Here is a 23,377-nt window from a genome sequence, read left to right as displayed (position 1 = left end):
ATTTGCTCACCTACTACATGACGAAGAATTTATCATGTCTTCATATTAGGATTTCATTTTCTAGGCTCAGGTGTTTGTATTATGTGATTCTTCCTTCATTTAACCCTAATATCTCCTCCTTGACAGCCATTCTGCAAAACTCAGAACTGAGAGTTTGACTGTAGCCGGTGTCATTCCCCTATGCCGTTCAGGTTTGGCAACCATGCAACAAAAACAGAATGATGATTCCTTTCCACCCGACTTATCTATTAAGTTATCCTTGAAGACAGCAAGACATGCCAGTGTGAAGGATTGTTAATATACAGAAGTCATAAACTCGAATGGAATGCCATGGTGCCATGAGCTCGTACAGTTGCTACCAATGGATTTTCCCTAAGATGTTTTTTGGGGATTTAGGACGACCGCCGGAGAAGCGAACGCGCAATTACAGTGCGTACCTCCTTTTCTACCAACGTGTGACGTCCAATACGGGTGTTAGTGTCCAACTCGTTGAGACCACCCGTTCACGACGCACATCAGAGTCCTCTGGCAAATTGCGACCGGGCGGTACCCTGAACATACGACGAAACCGGCATAGCTCTCTCAGTGTCGAGAAGATGCACTTGTTTTCCACGTGTATGTCTCCTTAACTCCGTTACATACCCACCTAGGGCGGCTCTTAAATATAGTGTAGAAATCATCTTGTTTACTCCGCTGAGTAGATCCTAACAGTAAACACAAAGCTTTAAGCCCTAATGGGCTACAATGATTTTAGTTAAACAATTCCTATCGCCGAATTACTAACGATTTAAAGGAATATCATAGAATTCCCTCTCAGTCAACTAGTCTTGAGAATGAAAGGGATATAATAAAAACAAACATTTTACAGCACCCCAGGACTTCTTTGAAGAAGAAGAAGAAGAAAGACATATTGCTAAGGGCTACTGGTATGGCCCGGGGGCCATACCGTCCAACAGAGCCGTAGGTGCCTGCGTAAGCAAAAGGAAGGGTTAAATAAATAATCAAAGTATTACATGGTTCCTCGCCCCATTTGAGCGTCGTCCTCGGCGCTTTCCTTGGTGAACTTCCCCATCGACCATCTCAGCATAGTCGGTCATGTGAGAAAACACCCACAAACAAACCGCGCCAGTCATCGAATTTGCGCTTAACTGAGAAGATACTTGACCGCAACATCACTGATCCCTCTTAACGATTCCACTGGTTCTTAAGTTTTGCCTTTTTTGGGAACTGTTTTGGGAGAAGGCCGAATGCGCAGGCCATCTAATATGTCTGTCGCTGGTCGTAAGAACACTGATCCAAAAGTGGTCATTTAATGAAGGGCGGAGTTTGAAATAGCTCCGCGGGGATAAGGTCTCGCGCCTGTTTAATCTGGATTCTGTTCAGCTAAAGGCGAGGTGGAGGATGTACCTCATGTTCACTTAATTGACATCTTAATGTAGGTACCGCAGACAGCTCCATGACGAACTTTAATTGATGGTCCATGGCTGGTATGGCTTTAGGTGATGATAGCATTCCTTTAGAACACGTAAATGGGGTATTTATCGAGGACAAATGTTATTTTCAGCTTTACTGTTGGGAGTCCTCTTAGGTTTGCTCATCTGCAGCATACATCCTTCTCTCGTTACGTCAAAGTTTAGCAGTCGGCAATGAAAATTAGGGTGAATTTGCTTTCCACCTACACCACTGTAGTGCGCAAAGTCTTCCCTGAAGGCAAAAGAAGGAATAATACTAGGGCGGAATATGTACTGTCGACGCACAAAGGGGCTGAGGGACTACTGTTAGCTCGGAGGTCATGCTGTCCAGCGGTAGTACAAAGGTGGCGCTTTAATTGTCCTTGGAACCAAAATAAAGAGTTAAACAAGTAATCAAAGTATTACAATTCGTCACCTCCAGCTGTTGAACTCATTAAACTTAGTAATTTCTTTAAGTGATTTTGGTTAATTCTTTGGGTATAGTCATACTTCCAAAATTGGGTAGTGTTTGAAATCAGGCGGAAGCAATATGCTGATTTTTCCTCCCAGGTGTCGTTATTGAAAATCCGAGCACCCACGAACGATGTGAATTTTTAAATGCTGCCTTTCAGTGGAAGTTTTACTGGTGAAATTGTACTTGCAGTTCCTCCCCACCTTTGGATGAGTAATTTGTTTACATCACACGATAGCTTTGTGAAAGAGAAAACTCGATTGAATCGTGTCCATGTTCATTTCTCTGTGTCCACCCCCTCTGCCCAACGCATAATTAAGAATAATAGAAGGTAAGAGGAGTTACTTTCCCTGGGTTTCTTCACTACTACACTAAGCTTGTCGTAATTTGACCGCACCTTTGATGGGACTGGCTTACTTCGAGTAATGCCTTAGTAGGGCGTTAGCCCTAGCTAACCGTTTTATGCACCTTGTGTTGACATACACATTGGTGATACTGTGCTTGTTTTAACTATTTCTGAATTTCCTGAACCTGTCCGATAGCGTTTATGTGAAATGTCATTTTAGTCATCCCTAAACCTACGATACGCTAGAAGGCCCTGCATTTTGCTATGAGGCCCATATGTTTGACTTTTATACGGTATAATATGTCATTTGTTGAATCGCAACGGTCAAAGGAGAGCATCCCTGTGGGTCTAAATTTTAAATTGTACATTTTGGATTTTGAAATGCATTTTAGCTATAGGTAATTGCAAGTGATTTTTTATTTGGAGTCGGATTAACTCCTAACGTACTGTGCTACAATCAGAACTCTAGAACGTTTTCAAAGTGAGCTCGAATTTCTTGCTTTGTGAATCACATTTCGTGGTATGTGATCAGTTAGAATTGGTCAAATAGTTGCATTTACACGATTTGTTTTTCAAGGCGTACAAATTCCATGCCTGATTTTCAGAAGCATTCTATTAATATCGTGATCCATCACCGATCCACAAGTTCTTATTATTTATTTTAAGTTGACGAAGGACGCCTCCACAAACCCAGGTCCTCAATGGACGAAGCACACAGTCTTGTTTCACGAGGTAGTCGTCGGTCCATTCAGTTCTCTCGTCCTCCCTTCACTGGATCTTCAGCGAGCACAGCCTCCGCCGCTCGTCAACATCGACTCTCTCTGGCTCTCACATCCAGCCTCTTGAGAGTTTCGCCATTGGCCAATACTCACCCCTCTTCCACCTGCCTTGCCGGTCTAAACGCCTCCAGTGGCGGCAGCGGCGTTGGAATTGGCCTTCGTCAAGGCTCCTGGAATGGGAACGGGACAGCACGCGAAGCTTTAGCAGGCGATTCGGCAACAGCATTAGAGCAACCCACATCAAACGACACCGCCGCTAGCTCTCCTGCGGACGAAATGCTCCTCCGCATTAGGCGCCGTAATCTTGCTTTCCTGCGCGATCAGAGTATCTTCTCACCAGACTATGCCAATTTCGTTTATAACCTCGCTCAGGGTGTGCTAGTGAGTGTCTAACCGCACTTACAAATCGTCGTTGGTGGCATATAAATTTAAACATCTGGCTGTCACATATCTGTGTTGCCGGCAAGAACGTGCTAATTTGCCCTGAGACTTAATCGCTTTTTAACATTTATTCTTGGTTAGCCAAATAGTAATTACGAGTAATATTGCTTTTTCACCAACAAAGAATGTAAATACTATTGTGCTGCGTGAGATTGGATGGAAAATTTGTTATCGTAGAATTAAGTAGTGTTTAGGGCTCGTTTTCTGTGAAGGTGGACACAACAGCACTGCAACTGGAGCCGGGCCGTGCAATAATGGGCTGCCAACTGGTGGCGAATTTCCTCTTTACCACCTACCTCCCTCTGCATGCCTCAGTGAAGGTGTCGATCTCACCGGACCTCTGCAAGCGCCTCCTGGGTTTGTGTGCACCTCCGCCGCGAAATGGTAGGGAGGCTCTTCCTCACCACACCTCGGCCTCCGAACAGGCCAGTCTACAGGAGGCCGGCGCCAAACTTGACACCCACTGGATGGAGATGCTTCTCTCTCTTATGACCGCTAATGCTCAAGCTATCTCCTGGTCACTTGGTTTCCTTGTGCGTTCACCAACGAGGCCTATGCTGTAAGTTTACTTTAGATCAGTTGCTTCCAATACAAACTACTTAAGTTATTTTATTAGTCGATCATCATGGCCTTTCAAATGCTTTGGATCTTCATTGTAATGTTTTGTAATTAATTATTACCGGTCGTTAGATGCCAAAAATAGGTTTTTTGCTGTTACAGTAATTACATGCTTGCATGTCCGAAGCCGCTTCTTCGTCATCAAACAGCTCGGCTTGTCGGAGTCGTTTTAAACACCTTCTATGCCTCGAAAGACGCAAGCATTGTAAGTTTTCCCCCATAAAATATCGTGCTGAATGTCACTCCAGCCTGTTGTTTAGTATAAAAAAGGGGTCCCTTTTTCTGCCTGAGACTTCTAGAATTCGGTCTTGAAACACTGGTGGGTGATAGGCGGCAAATAATGTAGGCGAGACGGATACCTCGTGCAAATAAGGAATCACTGGTCAGATAGACTTAGAGGGAAGTCAGCCCTTTGCAGCTGTTTTCTTGACAAGTGAATGCATGGCAAAGTAAAATCTCTGCATCATTCCACTGCTACAACATTTGTTTCCCCTTTTTCAGACCCTGACCTAAAAGACTTCGTACATTGGTGTTGGGTCAGTTGTGAGGTACCTCATTAAAATTCCTTCTAGCACAGTACCATGAATGTGGTACTTTTGCATATTCGAATTGCAGAGGGGGGACCTTACAGCATGTTTTTTACATTTCCCAATTCATATCTCTTTTATTCACTGGGCTTCATTAATACTCACTTGAAGTGATCAATCATTTGTCAAGTGAATGTCAGCACTCCTGTCAAGAATAGCCGATTAATGACATAAAGAATATTACCAGTCACTATTTCTCCCTCTGTTCTATTTTCAACCTTACAGACTCCCATTGCTTAGCTTAGCCTCTCTACACTGCTGTTGGGTCCCTTCTTTAACAGCGGTCGCTAGCGCAACGGAAGGAAGTTTAAACACAATAAAATTTCAACCATGTTCACTTTAATAGGGTTTTGAATTTGACTTCCTTGGAGGAGTTGGTACTTTAGCAGTTTAACTAAGCTACGATTTCAGGCCTTTTGAAATCCCCCATTTTATCAAATCAGGAGATGTCCGCACCCCTTAGCATTACGCAAATTCGAAGGTAGTAATCGTCAAATGTGGATGTCTTGTGGAATTGTTATATTTTCTTTAAAAAAATATGGCTTTTTGTTTAAAGTAGTCGTAAATATACGAGAGAGAATATTATATTATCCATACAAAGGCGATGAAAAGAAGCATTACTACGACGTTCGAGGGTACTTTTCCAACTTTGAAGACCATATCCAAATGTGCCAAGGTGTATACCCGAAGGATTGTTAATGGTGCAAAACCATGATCGTCGGGTTCTAAGTTGGTCACTTAGGTCTGTGATGTAGCAACATTCAAACAGGAGATTATACTGGCAACGAGATAGACTAGCACAATTAGTTGGAATCCTCTCTGGTATACTCACTTGCTCAAATTGCTGCATTGGCTTTAAGGAGATGCCTCTTTAAGTGGTCATTTGGTACTCCTGAGCGGTGTACTTTGATTGTATGTGGATTCTTTCAGGATTTTTATTTCTTTTCTTCTCCGACTTATAGAGGGTCATTCTAAGGACAATTTGCAAGCAATCACATTAACCCAAGGTTGTAATTGCTAAAGTACACGTGGTAGTTTAGAAAACACCGGTGATAGAATCTCGAAACTGAAAGGTTGGGTTTTCTGGGGCATTTTACTTAACTATTCCAGAACTGAGTTACATTTTATTAGAGGTTAAAATCACTGGAAGGCATTTTCTCGCCCCTTGTTCAGGGGAGCATTTTTATCCTAGTAACTGTAGAATTGTTGAAATGAATATTTCTCGGTCTGGAAATGAGCTATTTCAGTAGTGTTTCTGCATTTTTTCATGGTTAGTAATTACTAGACTCCGTCAATTTTTTTTCGGAGGTCCTAGTAAAAAGCTTTTTTCAGTACTTAAAACGCGGGTCTTTTGAACCCGCCTGCGTGTGATAACTACTGGTGGCAAATCTGCAAGCTGGTGGTTAGTTACAAAGGATTGTTTACACTCGCATATTGCACCGATAGCAAAGACAATTTTAGAGGGCAATGACATGACAGATTTAATTCATGGGGCATACAAGTACTGAAATCGTAATCGTAAAATGCGCCGGATGCGGAAATTGGGCCCCTTAGGAAAGCAAAGGATTTGGGCCACATGAAACAACTACATTTCATTTGCGACAATTCTAACGTTGGCATTTCTTTCTCATTCCTCTGGAACACTTGAGCTGCTCTCGCTTCTGCATTTCCATATGCAAGTTCGGTTCCAATTATTTGAATCGTTCAGTAAAATTTACCCCTGATATTTGTGCTGCGGTCCTTATCTTAAAGTCATTGGAATGTCGATGTGACTACGGGCTTTAATTGCTGAAGCTGGGACGTGTAAAGTGGCACCTAAAAGTACTACTTGCATGCCTCTGTGCTCGCCTTATGGCCAAGCGATGAAGTTAGTTTTCACCAGAGGTGTGCTTGAAGAAAAACACGAACCGGCTTTTGGGAGAACACCTTGCTCCCTGAGCCAAAACCCCAGTCAACAGTAACACTTATTTAATTCTCAGTTTATTTGTGAATGTAACATATGTTGTCACCAAAATATCAGTATTTTAGGGGTTTTGTGAGTTTTCCAGATTGTGAGTAAACGAAATGCAATACAGGAACAACAGGAATGAGGAATCGGCATACAGCAGCTATCACAAAAGGTCGTTTTGGCTGTTAAAGAATGAGATTTTCAGGACATTTAAGGGGCACAGAGTAACTTCCATTGTTGTTAAAAAATCACTTTTCCATGAGCCTTTGAAGGCATGGAAACCCTATCGTCTATTTCATCCTTGAAGTCTAGCTGAAATTCTTCTAGTTTCACCATTCCTAACATTGCTGTTCATTATTTCTAGGGGTAAATTTAAAATAGATATTTTATGTGTTTCTAGTTCGAAAAGTTTCTATGTAATAAATCTTAGTGCCTTTTTGGGCACGCTTTCCACCACCCTAACATGTATATGAAGCTTCGGGTTTCTTCATTTGAATCCGGAAGTCACAAATGTGTGACACGCACTCGATCGGTTTATGATAAATGGTTGCACTATATGGTGTCCACGAACAGATTGGCAGAGTCTAAGAAAAATAAAATAGGTGTGGGATGTTGTATGGACGAGGATGTTTGCACTCATATGGTATATTAATGGCATTTGAAGTGGTTGATTTCCTTCGGAGAAACTGGTAATTAATGTGCTGAATGAACGTCTCTCTCCATGCTCAAAGCCTTTTTATTAGATGACAGGTTGTACTATCAAATGAAGCATGCAGCAATTTATTAAGCGTGTGGTCCGTTGACTCCTAATTTTTTCACCCTTCAGCTTGATGCATCGCTCAATAATCTGGTGGATTACTTGCTCGACTTGCTACCACTAGAAGTGCCCCAGTATGCGCAACACTGCGCCCCATACTTTGGCCTTCTGCTGGGTTACGTAGAGACCTGTCCCCGTGCCAGCGTTCATCTGAGTAATCGCAGTGGCACGAGACGTCTGTTGAGTTTCCTCGTGAGGGAAGATGCGGACCGTGAGGAGACCCTATCGATCGATACTGGGGCCCTCTCGCCGCCCCCATCAATGCCTACTCAAAATGTTTGTATCGTTGTGCCTTCCATTGTTACACCTCAGAAAGATGCTGGTTTCCCCACTTGGGTAGGTTCTCGTATTAATACTTAAAATTCCAAGTTTCCTTTCTAAATGGCTATTTGAACGAGCTGAATTGAACAGTGATAAAATTTTGGAATTCCAGCGAACCGAAAAAGGCTATAAATCAATGCAGCAACAGTATTTTTGTCAAGATTTTCGAATTATTGTCAACATTTTTCACTGCATAAAGCTAAGACATTTGTGCACAAGCAAGATGGCGTGTCGATACCGACGTATCAGCCTCAGTACTTGGGATTTTCAAGTTAAAATTGTTTTATAATAGCGTTTTTCAAAACATATTCCAAGGTTTATTGGAGATGTACTTGATTAATTGTCTGTACTCGTCAATTGCGTTTTGTAGTGAGTGTGGAAAGAGTCCTCGGTGCATTTGAGTAACGTAAAATATGAGTAGTGTTGTGTAATCACACGGCCACTGCTTAAGTGAGGCAATAAACAAAAAATAAGGATCACTACTTTTTTTAACACCCTTCTTAATTTTGGCTTACGATCAAATGGAACCGCAACTTCTCGCTATTGTTGTTAAGTTTTGAGTGTACTAACAGTCCTACTTGTGACACACTGCCTTGACATCACTTTGAGGCGATTATTTATCCAAAATGTGGATGGGCTTGAAATATTCTTTCCACTATAGAAGATGTCCAAGATTCTCAGGTGTATCTTTTCTAGCACAAATGCACCAAACTATTTTTGAAAGCTTGGAATTTTGTTGATAAATTGGTTCAATTAGCAGCCTTTTTATCTTTAATAAACGAACCCCTTCACTTTGTTACAGTGTGCGCCTGGATCCAAGTTAGATTTAGGCATTAAATTTGGAACTTTATAATGATTGAAAATTCAGTCGTCACATTTTGGAATGGAGTCTTTGGTCGAATGCTCGTAGCGCCCCGAGACTTCCCTGAGGCCGAAGAAGACATGATACTATGGCAGGATATCTATTATTGAAGTATACAAGGGATGAGGGCCTACTGGTATGTCTGGAGGCCATGCCGCCCAGCAGAAATACAAAAGGGGGGCCTTAAGCGTCCTTAAAGATAAAAGGAGGGGCATGAAATATTACATACCTTATGAATAATCCTATTTCTTCTGATAATTTTATATTTTTATTTAGGTGAACCAATAAATACTGTTTTTTGCACTAAGGGCACTGGATGGTTAAAATATGGGCACTTTGGTGTTCACATTGCTTTTATCACTTTGCTTTGTTGGTGTCCTGCTGGTATGGTCACAGAGTGCGACGAATATACAAGCCAAGCATCAACTGGAGATGCATTCATGTGACTTTAAAAAGAGAAAAAACCCTTTTGATAATGTAAATTAACGCCGTGTTGCAAAAAAGCTCTCGTTGGAATGTGAATATGCCTCATATAAGCAATTCAGTGTGTACTCGTATTTTTTTAAATTGTTATCTGATTTTCACTTCGAAGGTATTTCCACGAACGGTTTAGATGTCACACAAAATAACGAGTCAAGGGGATGTCGTTTTAAATTAGGCAGGAAAGGTGGATTTTTTTACCTCAAAAATGTCAGTTTGGTTGTCTATCCTAAACGAATGAAAACTGGTCTTTTAGTAGGATGTGTTGGTGTTAAATCTGCCTCCATTCGCTACCCTCATGCATAGAACAGGTGGTGATAGATGAAGGCCTTTTGACGGCTCCCTAAATGGTATATAAGTTCACAACAGCCAAACACTTTGACTATGCCACACGTCTTCATTTCCCTTGCATGTTTTAATTCTTGCAGGCGAGCCCATTGCGGAACTGGACGGCCAGTCAGAGCAAGGAGTTGGGCAACTACTACCTCCTACTTGCACATATGCTTCTTCAATCGAATTTTGACCAGTTTCGAAACCACCGTAAGTTCTCCACCTGACGCTGCTTCCATTAACGCTGGTAATTCTTGGGTGAGGACTTTAAAATAGGTTTGGTAGGATTAACTTATAGGCCTAACGACGAAACGACATCTGCATGGACCTTCGTTTCCTTGTTAGATGTGTGCAGTGCGATCTCTGAGAAGAAGATCGGGGTGCTGGTGGAGAACGTGTTAAGCGTTAGTGTCCGGTGCTGCGTTGACTTATTTGTCAGTAGAATTAACGTCGAATTAAGTATTTTTTGGGTTTTATTTCAACATGAAATTAAACTGAATTAAAGGCTTATACAGTAATAGCAAAGATCTCCAGGAGAGATTTCCTAGAATCGACTTTCTGGATTCAACATGAACTTGTAATGATTGGACTTCTAAACGGCGGTTGTAATGTATCTCATTGTAAAGTGCCAAACTTGACAGTATTGGTGGCTGCCCATCATACACACAAGCCTACCATCCCTCTCGCATACAGCTTCGAACCGGGTTCGAAATCATACTCACACCAAAGCTTTGATAAAACTGATTTTTGTATTTACTGCTTTAAACCACTTCTTCTCGTAGTCGGAATAGATTATCCCGAAAATAAGACGCTTTAAACAGCAATTATATGAGTAGTCTGATATGCAACTTTGGCTGAGATCAACCAGATTTCAAACAACTGATTTTCTTCTATTAAATGGGAAAAATTTTACAGGAGACAATCTTGAATTTAACCGTTTTTTCGACAAAATAATGTCCTAAAGCAGTATTTAAGTCTTTACATGTCAGATGATCGCCCAGACATTGCCCTCAACCAAATTCCTCTGAATCCCCACAGAGGAAGATATTGCCTGATGTGACATTTCCGAATACTCTATCTCTCCAATTTGAATAAAGACATTTAAAAGAGGAGTATCATCTCAGTAGGTGTTATTCTGCGTACATGGAGCTCGAGTGAACTTTTCACGCAGATAATTAACGCATGATACAACTTGGTTCTGTTTACTCTAAGACAATTGTTAAGTTGTTCACCTAATTTATCACAATCGAATGAACTGGTCCAGGCCACTTGATTTATGGAAAGTTGTCTACATCAAAGGCCCGCATTCGGTTGAAACCAATAAATGTCGAAACTGTGTTAGACATCTGTTGAGGAACCAAAAGTCATCATACCGGCATATTGAGAAGAGTTAGGCATGACAGAGATTGAAATATTGTGCATTACAACATTCTCTCACTTTAATATTGGATATGTTTACGGGTTCACGGTTAGCATATACAAATTAAATTCCTCAGCATTCTACTAAATTTGCGCTTCATCGCTCTGATTGTATCAGCTCTCTCGCCGACGGTTCCACATCCCTCACGTCTGAGCCTCTTCCCGCGGCCCGAGACGGCGAGATGGCTCGGTTTTTCCAGTCTTTCCATCTCAAGTGACGCCCTCTCCCAGGCCTCCGCTCACGATCTGCCACCACGTCTCCGTTATGTCGGCATGTTCCTCCTAGTCGAAGCGGTAATTCGAACCTACGTGGAGAACCCACACACTCCTCCGCCTCCGCAACGCCAGCACGAGCAGCAGCACCAATCGCATCTGCAGCAGCAGAGCAGTGTTACAGGCAGTGTAGGTGGTGGCAAAGCTGACACAAACCAGACACCCACGCACCGTAACTCGTCGGCCGGCGCGGCAGAAGAGCTGTCACTTCGTGATGCCATGGTCGATGTGCTCATCCATCTCACCCAATCCTGGTGGATACCCTCGGCTGCTTTCATCTCGATGGTGTGTTCCAGTTAACGTAAAAATATCCACTTGAATCTGTTGAATGCATTTCTTGGATAGAGAGCTGTTTTCCTTTCTGTGTTAGAGCTTCGAAGGTCACTCTGCTTGAAGACCTCCTCATTTGACTCAGCTCCTTCTTCATGTTAGCTGTGTTTTTGCATCTAATGGTAACCTTCATATCATTAGGGTACAACGTAAATATCTATTTCATCTTTTTGCTGTGGATAATCATGATTTGGAGGTGATGTTAAAATCACACAAGTACTCTACGTATTTAATTCAGTAAGCCCTAAGATGTCTGTTTCTAGGACTGCTGAGGCTTGTTTCAAGAGGCAGAGTTGATAATGCCTGCTCCTAACTATGCCTGGGTCACCTAAAATCGTAAAATTAATGCAGATCTCACGTTAGATAGCAAAGATATTGTAGACGATTTCTGGGCTTGTGTTTGCAGTATCGTCAACTGTCCTTCAATGCCGAGAGATATTCCCAGCTCTAAAAAGGAAGTGTAAAGCGTGGCTGAATGAACCCGGGCATTAATTTTATCATCAACATACGTTTTGAGAATACTTTTTGAGTGCCTTTAAAGCTGTCACAATCAACCGTCTCAACCAGTTTCATTCTTCCAATTGAGAGATCGGAGGGGCTACTTTTCTCACTTACCGTTTTCCGTCTGTTGCTTTTACTGCAGTGATTTAACGTACCTCTATGTGACGGTGCGTAACTTTATACGACTGTAAATAATGGTGTCCCCTAAACATCCACCTAGCAGTTGTAGAGCTTGGTATAAAGTACATCCCACCAATCACACCATCATTCAAAAACTAACTTTGCCCTACAAATGGTTGTACTTCTACACCGCTTTATGCTAAGAGAGGATACAATTTGCATAACCTTTTAATTATTTTCTCAACTGCAACAGCGGAAAACTCGGAGTTAGGCAGCATGCTATAATGTACCGTGTAGATAAAGTTACAGAAAAATAATGCTTGAGTTTTGAATTCTGGTGCTGGGACGCAATAAAGCAGTAGGGTCTTTATTAATGTGAACTTAATCAGATGTTTCTCATCGGGACCAGGAGAAAGCAAATCTCAGTTCCTAATTGTCATTTATCTTTTCGAGACTCGAAAAACACTTTATTCATATGCATGAATTGTTTCAACTCTTGGGCAAGTCGTACCGCCTAGTAGGTGTAGATGTTTGTGTTGAGGAAGTTTCGTGAACAAGTATCTCAATTTTTCGAACTGCCATTATTCACTATTTAGCACTTTGGATGGTGCTGAAGATATCCGAAAGTGGTAGCTACATCAGATTTGAAAAGTTTGTACTGTGAAAATCCTTCTTTTAATTATCCGGTCAGGTTATCTGAGACTGCCTCAAGTGGGCCGGCCAAAGGACGATCCCCTTAGAATCGGCATCAGGCCAGATTAAAAAGTGGCCGTTTTTCGAGAATGGGACTGTATCACAATGTATCTCATTTTGCATGCATGTGAATGAACCTAAAATTCTTCCCTTATGATTCTTTAATGTCAAATCCTTGTGATTCCGGAACACGTATCTGAATGTTTGGAATGTCTATTGTCATGGTTTTTTCCCCACAAGTACTATTACGCATACCTCACAGCGGAAAGTTTAGAATGATTCCTCTCTACAATCTCTAAGACAAACCTCACCTTGTGGCAGCAAGATCTGTTTTCCTTAAGCTTGAGATAAACTTATTGTTCCATAAAACTCCACTAGAATTTCAAATGCATAGTATTAAGCATAAATGTTTTTGGGGACTTAATAAACATTTGCGTATTTTTAAAACAATGCATACTTAAATCTGACTATACTAAGTAGGTGAACATTTTAGAAGTCATCTGTTTGGGATAGTTTTCTGCGTTAACCGGGGTGTACGACTAGCACTGCTGTCTTTTCAGCTTCTATCGCTGATAGTTACGCGGCCGCTGGTAGAAATACGGCACTACTTTGACCTCACTAAACAACTCCTGCGTGTGAAGGACGAGTTGCAGTCGTTGCGAGTGCTCGCGGTGCTCTGCGGTCTCCAAGGGCCCGCATGGTGTCTGCGACCAAATTTTCATTCCAGCAGGACGGAAAGCGAGACTATATTTGGGGACATTGCTACTGAGACTACCGACGGCTGTGAAGGTGTCGATGGTTCCAACGCCGAACAGGAGTCTTCGCGCTATCCGTCACCCCCGGATTTCACGCATCCTGGTCTTTTGAGTAGGCCTTTCACGGATGTTAATAATTGAGATGGGCTTCTTATGAGTTCTCTGGATCTAGACTGGCTATTTGATCTCAATAAATTATGAGAGAAATACAGAGTGGATTTCTCATCAAACAATGCTTTTAGATCAACTTCGTACATATTCCTTAAATGACTTGTTAGATGAGGTTATATCGTAAAACTGACAAGGTACCAAGTGTAAATTGCTCTAATTCATGGGTTTTTATTTTGTCTGAGACTAGCCTAAAAATAGCTTGGCTGCAATTACGGGTGGAATTCTGGTAATTGGGCAATTAGTCGTCCTTGTTCATCCGTTCGTCTGTCTGTCCACCGGTGCTTGGGGGATGCTTCTTGAACATCTCGAGAATGCTAAGCATTAAATCCTACTAGTCTACTCCACTTTTATCAATTTGATCAGTTCGTTTAAGGTCTCGCTATGAAAAGAATTGTAATGCGTAGTTTCCGTTTATGTGAATGAATGGGTTGGAAATTGTCCAGAGCAGGATATGAAAACCTGCTGTTTATTTGACTGGAATCGCCTACATTGAAAGTTACTTGTTCTATTCTGCACACCAATTCATCCTTCCTCGTTAGCATTTCCATAGTCTGTTTTCGTATTTTTGAGGGTGTATTTACAGATGTGTTTCTTTGTGATCATTATGTACCTTTGTTTTGTTAAGAGGCATCACAGAACCAGCCAATCAGCTGCCCTATAAATTGCGAAATAAATATTTACTCGAAATCACTGTTTCTTAGTTGACCTCATTACAACGGCTAATGCTGTCAAATTAACCTTAAGAATTATATGGATGGTGGTTTATGGTACCAACTCTACGAGTGAATTTTCCCCCTAGAATTAACCTAACTCAGGTGAATTTTATCAAGCAAATATATATATCGTATCAACAACGTTTATGTCATCTATCCCTGTAAATAATCCCAATTTTCATTCGAACGCTCTTGGGCTGGCTCATAGTTGGGAGAAATTCTGCGCAGTAGTTTTAGTAATGAAGCTCTCTGAGACCTCCCTGAAGACGAAAGAAGACATATTACTTGGGCAGTGTGTATTATCAACCTTCATAAGGACTTGGGTCCACTGACCTGTTCCTGGAGCCAGGCCGCCTGAAGAAGGTACGATAGCGGAGCCCCTAAGTGGCCCGTTACTAAAATCGAGAGCAAAACAATCATGAGTATTACAGTAACATAACTCGGTGTTTCAAGATGTAAAGTGCTCTCAAACAACCTGATGGGATCCCTCCTTTCCTTACTTCGTCCCAGGCAGCCACATTTAACCATAATCAAAGGTCATTCTCGAAGTTCCATGCTAGATATAACTTATATTCGAGTAAACATTAAATCAATCATGAAAGTTCTGGCGATTGTTCAAAACTCAACGCTTTGCCATTGAAATGTGTTTTAGGCACAATGTAAAAGAAACTGTTTGTTCGTAGTACCATCGCACCAGCGAAAAGAGAATGAGCTCAAGAATCAGTAGTTTCATTATTGTTATAGTCGGTTTAGTAAACCATATCCCACCGATTTAAAAGTAACCAATGAGGAAAAAATCCCTTACTTTTGTCTATCCTATCCCCGAGCCCGGAAACTAGGACGAAGTTGTATTTTTACCTCAATCTGTCCCTCATCGCATAGCCCCTCAGCTAATAGTCCTGTAATATCTTTGTTGCGTTGGCAGTCCTCCTCACCAGTGGGAGTGGCAATGAAAGCGGTAGCGGCCTAGACTCGCGCCGCACCTACCAATGTATGAAGTTTCTAGTGGAGCTGGCGACGGAGAACAGTGCAGTGATTGAGGGTCTCTCACGCTTCCCACAGCTCTGGGGTCCCGCAGTTGAATGGCTGCAGTCTCTACTCGAGGCCTCTGATGCTGCTGCCACCGCTGCTACCGCCTCCTTTAGCCGTACCGCTCCCCTAGTGCGACACACTGACCTCCTTGATACCACCAGCCCCACCGCTGCTGGGCGATTTTGCTCCGGGACTTTTAGTGGAGCCACTACCTCCGGGCGTACGTTTACATTTGATTTACACTTGATTCTAACCTATTCCCTTCCGTTAGATGCTCAATTTCGAAAACTCTTGGAAAATGTATCTGCAGCTCTTAAATTAAGATGCTGGATTTTCGATGTGCAGTGAAAAGATCTGCATGTGGCTGTCAATCATATGGCTGCATCAGCCGCCATCACTTCCACTGTGTGTGTTCTTACTTGCTCTCCATCTTATTCGTGCAAATGGATGCTCATTGGTACTGCAAGACGTGCCGTATTGGTGGAAAATTATCCTTTTTAAGCCCTATCTTCCCTTTCTTCGAAGCCTGTTGATCTTAGCAACATAGCACAAGCTTCCATCTGTTGTGGGTTTGACTCGATCAACTTAGGAATTGTTAAATTATTGTCGCCTCTATGGTTCTTGTTGACTCAGCGTATTTCTATTAGCTGTGGGAGTCCTCTACCACCACCTCTATCATTAAAAATATAAACATTTAATCTTATGGCACCAGAGATTTTAGAGATACTGAAGCCAACATGAACTGTTTAGCATCGGATAAGCCTTTACTACTGCTTTGTTATAGCACTGCAAAACTACTTTCGGTTGCTATTCACTTCATTTAGTAATAGTTTCGTTGTTATTCATTTTGTTTCCAAAATCAGTGTCCGATCTTGATTATTTACAGATGATAGCCAGGCCAAAACAGCTTTTGGATAGCACTTATTTATGATATATTGATACTTGTCCTATAACACGATCCCTTCCACTATCACGTAGGCGAATGTTTTTCCCGAGGTCACTACGAAAAGTACTTTGGGCCATTATTCAAACACAAAGTTCAAAAACAATTGTGATGAAGTACGAAATGCTATTAAATTCGCCCATGAGGTTCAACTGAAGATATCTTACATAATAATTCTACCAACGTATCATTCATTTTGAGGTCTGGAAGTCGTTATTTAAAAGGGTTTATTGTATGCTTGAATAGGTCCAGTTCTCCTAATCCGTCTTCATAGAAGTTATTTCGAGCATCAACCCTTCTCACTAAGCTTGATAGTATCAAACTGCGTTTCAGTAAAGCTGGAGCAAATAAACGTGCCCTATTCTAACAGTATCCCATGCTACAATATAGTTATCCGAAAAAGTAATGTGGTTTACGATTTTGCTTAGAAGTAGTACTTAAGTAGCATTTTATTTACTCGATGCTTAATTCAAACTGATAGACTGAATGAATTTTTTTATTGCCACTTCTGTACTAGGGCGAAAAATTAAACAGATTTGGTAATATAAGTCTATTTTTTGGTTGGATTTTTAAAGGCTAGTGCGATTTTAATAAGCATGCCGAAGCTTCCATCATACACAGCACAAAGAAGTTATCAGTACCCGTTACAACTGTGTTGCTGCTCTTCTTCTCAGTAGCATCTTCAAGACATCCCCGGTGATTTGTTTTCACTTTGACATCGCATTGTGCAGGACCAACCGCTCTCTGTACTGAGATTGAAGGGTTTACCGTAGGTAAATTCATTGCTCGGCGGTTTACATCAGCTGCTACTGGAAACTCTTCACTGCACCTGTCCGCGCGGCCTCTTACATGGACTCTGATATCATCAACTGTAAAATGCGCTTTTCGGTACTATTTTGGCCCTAAAATCGCCTGTACTTTTGTTTTTTTTTAGAGACAAGCAAGCCGATTAAGAAGTCCAGCAGTCATGAGGATGATTCTTGGGCTCTAAAGAGAACATCCTCTGCACAGGTTTGTTCTAAGAATCGCGCTCACACATCAGTTGTATTTTGTTACAAGGATTCAACTAATATCTGTTTTTTATAACTAAAATGAATCATGATTCGATCTGTAGAAAAACATACCGTTTGTCAGGCTTAACGAAGCTGTTTTTCGAAAAACATAAGTTGGTGTTTTCGTTAAAGAACCTTGCCATGAATTAGGATAGCATCACTTTAAAGACAATCCAGAAAATCAATCCAACTTTCGGTTATTTTGACTGTATAGACTTGTTTAAAGCCCTTTCTGAACAAGCTGTGCAAATGACTTATCATGTTAATTTCAAACTGCCTGTTTTATTCGGTGGAATGCAATCGGACGATCACTGATACGTTCCTTTGAGATATTGCTCTATCCATTACCATCTACTTAGCATGAGAACCTAAAACGCATCTTTGAGTGTAAAATTTTAGAGCACTTTGACAGAGGCCGCGAGAATGCTTGCAACCATGCCAGGCTATGATATTCGACGACTTCAAACTCACCGGGAAGTAGATCAGGATTCTCCGGAACACGCTTCTCCATCCGCACATCCTGCAACATAGGGTTGGAACGGTCTCCCTTTTGACTCTCTTGTCTTAATTATGCTTTTGTAAAATTCCTCTCCTCCTCTTGAAACACTATCGATGCATCCCTTCCAGAGCCTCATAACACCTATTTTCCTCCTGATTTTATTTTTTTCCGAACTACTCTGTATAGTGGTTCAAAAAAACGACTCATTGGCACTGCGATTGTCTCTTTTATCCGTTGTTTAGTCCAGTGAAACTACTTTAAATTTTTACTTAACTGAATGAGACCGGGTGAGACAAAACTCATCGCTGGGATTTCGGCAGTTGACCCGCACCTTTTAGCAACCTCGGTACGGATAGCGTCTGGAATTGTCGGCAGCTGGTGTGTCTAATCAAGACAAATTCATCTTGACTTGCAAGGCCCCTGAGGGCTAGTTTTTACCACTTGCGGCTATTAAAGTAGGCAGGCACAGCGCCGACTGTGGCGGTTGAAATTTCACAGTTTTACCGTGCACTTTTCTTGCATTTACAGTGATGCAGATGTTTTCTAAGTTATATGGCCCAATGGGCATTAACGTTCATGCAAGATCCCAGATGGGGCAATTAAAGAGATTACTGCCTCTTTTCAAGTGTTGAAAACTTTGGCACTAAGGGTCTCAGGAGAAAATCGGCAACCACAGCTCAGGCTTTTAATCGTTCTAGGATGATACCAACTGCTTCTTTTTGCTTCTTTCCCATCGAATTCACTTTTTTAATCAGTGGTTTACGTATGTGCGATGCTAGTGGTGAACGTGGTAGATGAACGAGAAGGGACTCTGATTAGAAACTTTATTCAATCAACCCACTCCACATTGTAGTTAATGATTTCAAGTTAAAATTGATTCAGCTATCGTGTTTGTAATACCTGAGCGACTGGATTGAAAGCTCTTACCCATTGTATTGTAGAGGTTCCACCTTCTGTCGGCAACCTGTCAATGTTTTGACTTTTTTCTGTGGTTAATTTTCATTGGCAGTTGATTAGGCACCCTAAATAATGTGGGCGCCTTTAGACAGTTTACAGAATATGTAGTGAACTTGTCTGCGTGAAAGACCATTCTGTGTGAGGTCAAGAGCAGGGAGAGAACTTTTATGATACGTTAGCCTCTTCCTCTAGTTGTGAGCAATCAAGTTTTGTAACTGGTCATTGAGCTTAGCTATTCTTGTAATGAATAGCTACTCCAAAATTTAAACTAAGTCACCATGTTCTTTGGTTATTTGAAGCCTAAGCGCGACGTTATCTGGATGGGGATTTTGATACCAAATACATTCTGCCTTATCGCTGCTCAAAGAATCGGATCAACCATCTACCCTGGAGGCCTTCAAAAAACGTGTGGGTTAGGCGAGTACAGTCATAAATATTTCCCGGTGGAAAACAATTGTCTACTCAGTATCAACGTTAACAGCAGATGAATGCTCTACCTCTTGAATATATGGAGCTCTGAAAGTGCACTTTCGCCCTCAACTAACTATCCTCCACGATGGTCGGCTAGCGATCATCCAAGGTGTTAATGGTTGATTTATGCGATGTAAGATGCACTTGTGTTTTGTGTATCGCTACAACCTATCCTTGTGATGCTTCACCTCATTACGACAAAATATGAGGCATCAAACTTAAACCGATGATGAATCTCATTTTCACGTGTAGGAATATTTATACCTAAAATATAAGTCAGCATGTGTATACTTAGGTTACCTACAGCAAATTTTATTAGGTACAGCACTTATTTTTACTAGCTTACTTGGGGTTTTATGACAGCCCATATGAAGGTCACGGGAGTCGAAGCCAGTTCCTTTATAAACAGAATGGGAATGAGAGCCGAAGAGGTATTTATTAGGAGTCGACCTAGCCCAGTAAACATTTCGCTATCGGAAAGTTCGGTCAGTACCTGGCAAAGTTCATTATAGTTCAGTGCCAATTTCAGTCAAGCTGAAAATAAACCCCACACATCGTTTTCAACTTCGGCGCATTTGTCAGGTCTTGCTGCTTTAGTACAGTAGAAACATGCCATCGAAGTTACATTGTCTACCTGACTACCATGTATTTAAAAAAGACTTTTACACTTGTCTAAAAACGTTCAACAAATCAAAGGCTTGAAATTTGGGACTGTTTTAATGAGGCCACACTTACGTACTACTTATTTAGTTCTTGATAGCCAAAGGACATCCGAAGCTCCGACAAAAGTTCCAAATTTGCTTCTTTCTGTTTACCTAGTGTGAGGGCGGAAATTCGAGCGTTTGTTAAATGCAATTCTGACGTTGTCAGTTGCTCTTCCAGCGAACTACCATAGGCCAAGTGCTGGCAACAATCTAAGCCCAGGTGGGTAAGACAAATTCGAAAAGCCAAACGAATAATTTTGAATTGCCAACCGAGGTAACACACATGACCAAGGCGCAGTCTTAATGCGATCTTTTGTGCCGACTTTAGTAAAAAGTCAAGCATTTTTCACCGTCGCGGAACCCTCTGACTCACCCAACATGGCGGTGTTCTGGGGCCTGAAATATCCATAAAAACGGTGAATTTACGTGTGCCGAATTTTTGCATCCTTGATGTTTTGATTTATGACCATCGCTTTGTTTAGACGACCAAGTATCCATAGAAAAGGTAAAAATAATTCTTTCGTCTCTTCCCACATGATCTAGGTGTATCCCATCTGCTCGCACTAAACACTCCTAAAAGTTGTCATTGGCAATTTTATTTTAATAAGACTGTCTTATTCCAAGGAAAAAGTGGCATTAATAACTTGATGCGTCCACCTCTGAGTGATTCACCATTTAAATCATATCGTGTATTTAAGTTATCTTCGAGCCGTACTTTGTTCCACCGCCGCCACCTCCTCCCAAGTTTTACGGCGATTAGCTTCTTCAGGTTCGCAACCGAGCTTAACACTGTCCGTAAAGCAGACAAACGTGAATCACATCAGATCAAACCGGTATTTTAAGATATGAGAGTTTAAAAGCCGAGGAAAGTAGTAAGGAGATTAGTAGCGTGGATACAAAGTCCATCTTTTGAAGGTTGCGACATAACGCTTAAGCAGGTTATACCGAAAATCGCACCCACTCCTCCGTCCACCTGATAGTTACACTTGCTGGGAAACTCATCAGAATACTCCGCTTTTAGCAGAAATATTAAAACACCAGAAATAGCCTAGAGTATTACATGTGAGGAGCCCAACTCAAAGTACAAAGCTAGGTTATTAGAGGCCTTTTCAGGTGAAAGATCATCTGCGTAAAATTATATCCTTTATCTATTGAAAGGGTAAAAAGGACGTTTACATGCAATTTTAAAGGGCCTTAATTTATTTATAGGGGGGAGGGGAGGAAACAAATGTCAATCTACGTCGTAAAAGATCTGTGAATCACAGGACTTTTTCTTCCATCAAAAATTTACTTGCTCAACCATTTTTCTAATGAAGTTAAACAGTGGCAAAGGTTAGCGAGGAAAGTCAGGAGAGTGCATTTGGCAACGGCGGTGGTTTGCAACGCTAGAGGAGGCGGACAGTCTTGGCCTCTCGCCCGCAGCGGTATTGTTCAAGGTCGCCTCGCGTATGTGGGTGTGTATACATGGGGGAATCGAGGCCAACCACAGTCACGTCTACACACCTCGTGACAGTTGTTTGGGCTGTGAATCGCCCCAGCCCTCTCCGTTCCCACCGCCTCTGTCTCTATGCTTCCGTGTTTATGTTTGTCCCACCTGTGTAGGTGTTTTGCATACACACTCGTCCAAGATGAAAAAGGTGCCAGTAATGGGGAAGTCAGCTGAAAGCCCCTCAGTGATGCAGTAGGTAAATTCTACTTTTAAATACAGTGGATGAAAGTTAATCCATCTTACATCTAAATGGTTTAGTCCACCTTTAGGGGGTTTCCTTTTCTTCACATTTCTGCTCCAAGCTCCGTACTTGAAAGCTTGTCTGGAATAATGGTAGGATTCTACCTTATAGTGTTAATCCAAAGTCATGAAATGGTTTGTCTTCGGTGGGCCCACCGTACATTTGCTTGCACATTATTTAGTAGTATAACCGCTACATCATTTATTCGACTTTGTGGAAAAGGGGGTTTTTCTTAATTGTGAACCATAGATTTTGTCTTTTCTGATCCCAGTGGGTGGATAGTAAAGTGGACTTTCTTGCATCGCAGAGCATATCATAGACTCTATCTTCGACACATTCGACATTTGCAGAACTTTCCCTTAAATTCTCATTATTGTATTTTATCTCGACTTTTGAGGTTATATTAATGGCAGTGGCAGTTCTGTTGGCCATGTTTTGACTGTATATTTCAATAGAGAAGGCATTTTTTGAGACGATGCGAACACTTGTGCGTAGGATTTCTTCTAGTGATGACGCAATTTTTATCATGCTAGAATTCTCCATCGTTTCAGTGCCGATAAGACTTGAATGCACGGACTAAAAGCTTGTGTCGGGACTTATTAGTTTACCTCGCTCTTAGTCGAGTTTAGTCGATACATCTAGTCCTTCAAGGGAGATTGTGCCTGAAACAGTTGGAGGCGAATGTGGTGTTGCTACGATAGCTGACTCCGTGTACTAAAGAAACCATAGTTTAGATTTGTAAAATTTTTACGGCTTGTGCGCACACCACAAACCGGGGGTGTCATTACATGCAAATTGACTATCATCAGTTCACGCATTCTGGAAAATCGCCTACAGCATCCAGTAAGCCCTCATCTATCCTTCTGTTAATTTTTCGACCCGACATATATCCGCGCTACTCAAGTCTATGTAAAAAATGCTAACTTAACAAGTAATAACTGATCTCTGTTATATTTGCCACTGAGTTGTATCTTTGATAATGTGCCCTTAGTGTTCCACTTTTTGGGCCTATTCCTTCCCCAAATATGGCTGTGAAATTAAACTAAATCGACCCACACACTATCTGTGGTAGTGATCTTGGAAGGATAACATTATTTCCTGTTGTTTCCATTCAAGGTTAATTTCTTGTGTTCGTGATTAGCTTTACTTGACCGTTGACTAACAGGAGCCAATGAAATAAGGCCTGCTCCAAGATTGGTTGACCTGATTGTACGCATGGCCATGCATTGGCGGACGCAGAGCCAATCCATTAGGCTGGGACGGTCCCAGCAGTCACGTAGCAGCTTGGAGCGAAAACAGACGCACCCGACTTAATTTTGCACTTGCGTTGATAAGGGAGATACACCTTCTCAGTCGTTTGGCGGAGATCCTTGCAGAACGCTATGTAGGGCTCGCAAAGTCCATGCTTGACATCTGATTTACGCGTACACTTGTCTGTACGGATCGGAAGGACTCTACTGCGTTCATCCTCTCTTGCTCTTGTTCTCTAGCTCCCATTCTCTCTCAAGCTCCTGTTCACTCATATCATTTTGCCCTCCGCAACCAATCAGTGCAGCTCTTAA

At 41.7% G+C, this 23,377-nt stretch overlaps 1 protein-coding gene across 1 annotated transcript in view; it reads left to right on the top strand. All coding sequences in view use genetic code 11, as the record gives it.

Moving 5' to 3' along the window:
* Window positions 1–13,684, top strand: part of EGR_08478 (ubiquitin hydrolase FAF-X) — a gene marked incomplete at both ends in the record, with an annotated part of 21,063 nt that extends 7,379 nt beyond the window's left edge. The window contains 8 exons of the mRNA XM_024497727.1: window positions 869–964; window positions 2,936–3,429; window positions 3,684–4,048; window positions 4,210–4,312; window positions 7,469–7,795; window positions 9,551–9,662; window positions 10,990–11,429; window positions 13,349–13,684. Coding sequence (XP_024347868.1) covers window positions 869–964; window positions 2,936–3,429; window positions 3,684–4,048; window positions 4,210–4,312; window positions 7,469–7,795; window positions 9,551–9,662; window positions 10,990–11,429; window positions 13,349–13,684 — 2,273 coding nt within the window. The remainder of the gene's footprint in view (window positions 1–868; window positions 965–2,935; window positions 3,430–3,683; window positions 4,049–4,209; window positions 4,313–7,468; window positions 7,796–9,550; window positions 9,663–10,989; window positions 11,430–13,348) is intronic.
* Window positions 13,685–23,377: the final 9,693 nt, after the last annotated feature.

Source organism: Echinococcus granulosus (assembly GCF_000524195.1).
Source record: "Echinococcus granulosus chromosome Unknown EG_S00107, whole genome shotgun sequence".
NCBI classification, from domain to species: domain Eukaryota; kingdom Metazoa; phylum Platyhelminthes; class Cestoda; order Cyclophyllidea; family Taeniidae; genus Echinococcus; species Echinococcus granulosus.
This window is presented reverse-complemented; position numbering and strand designations above follow the sequence as displayed.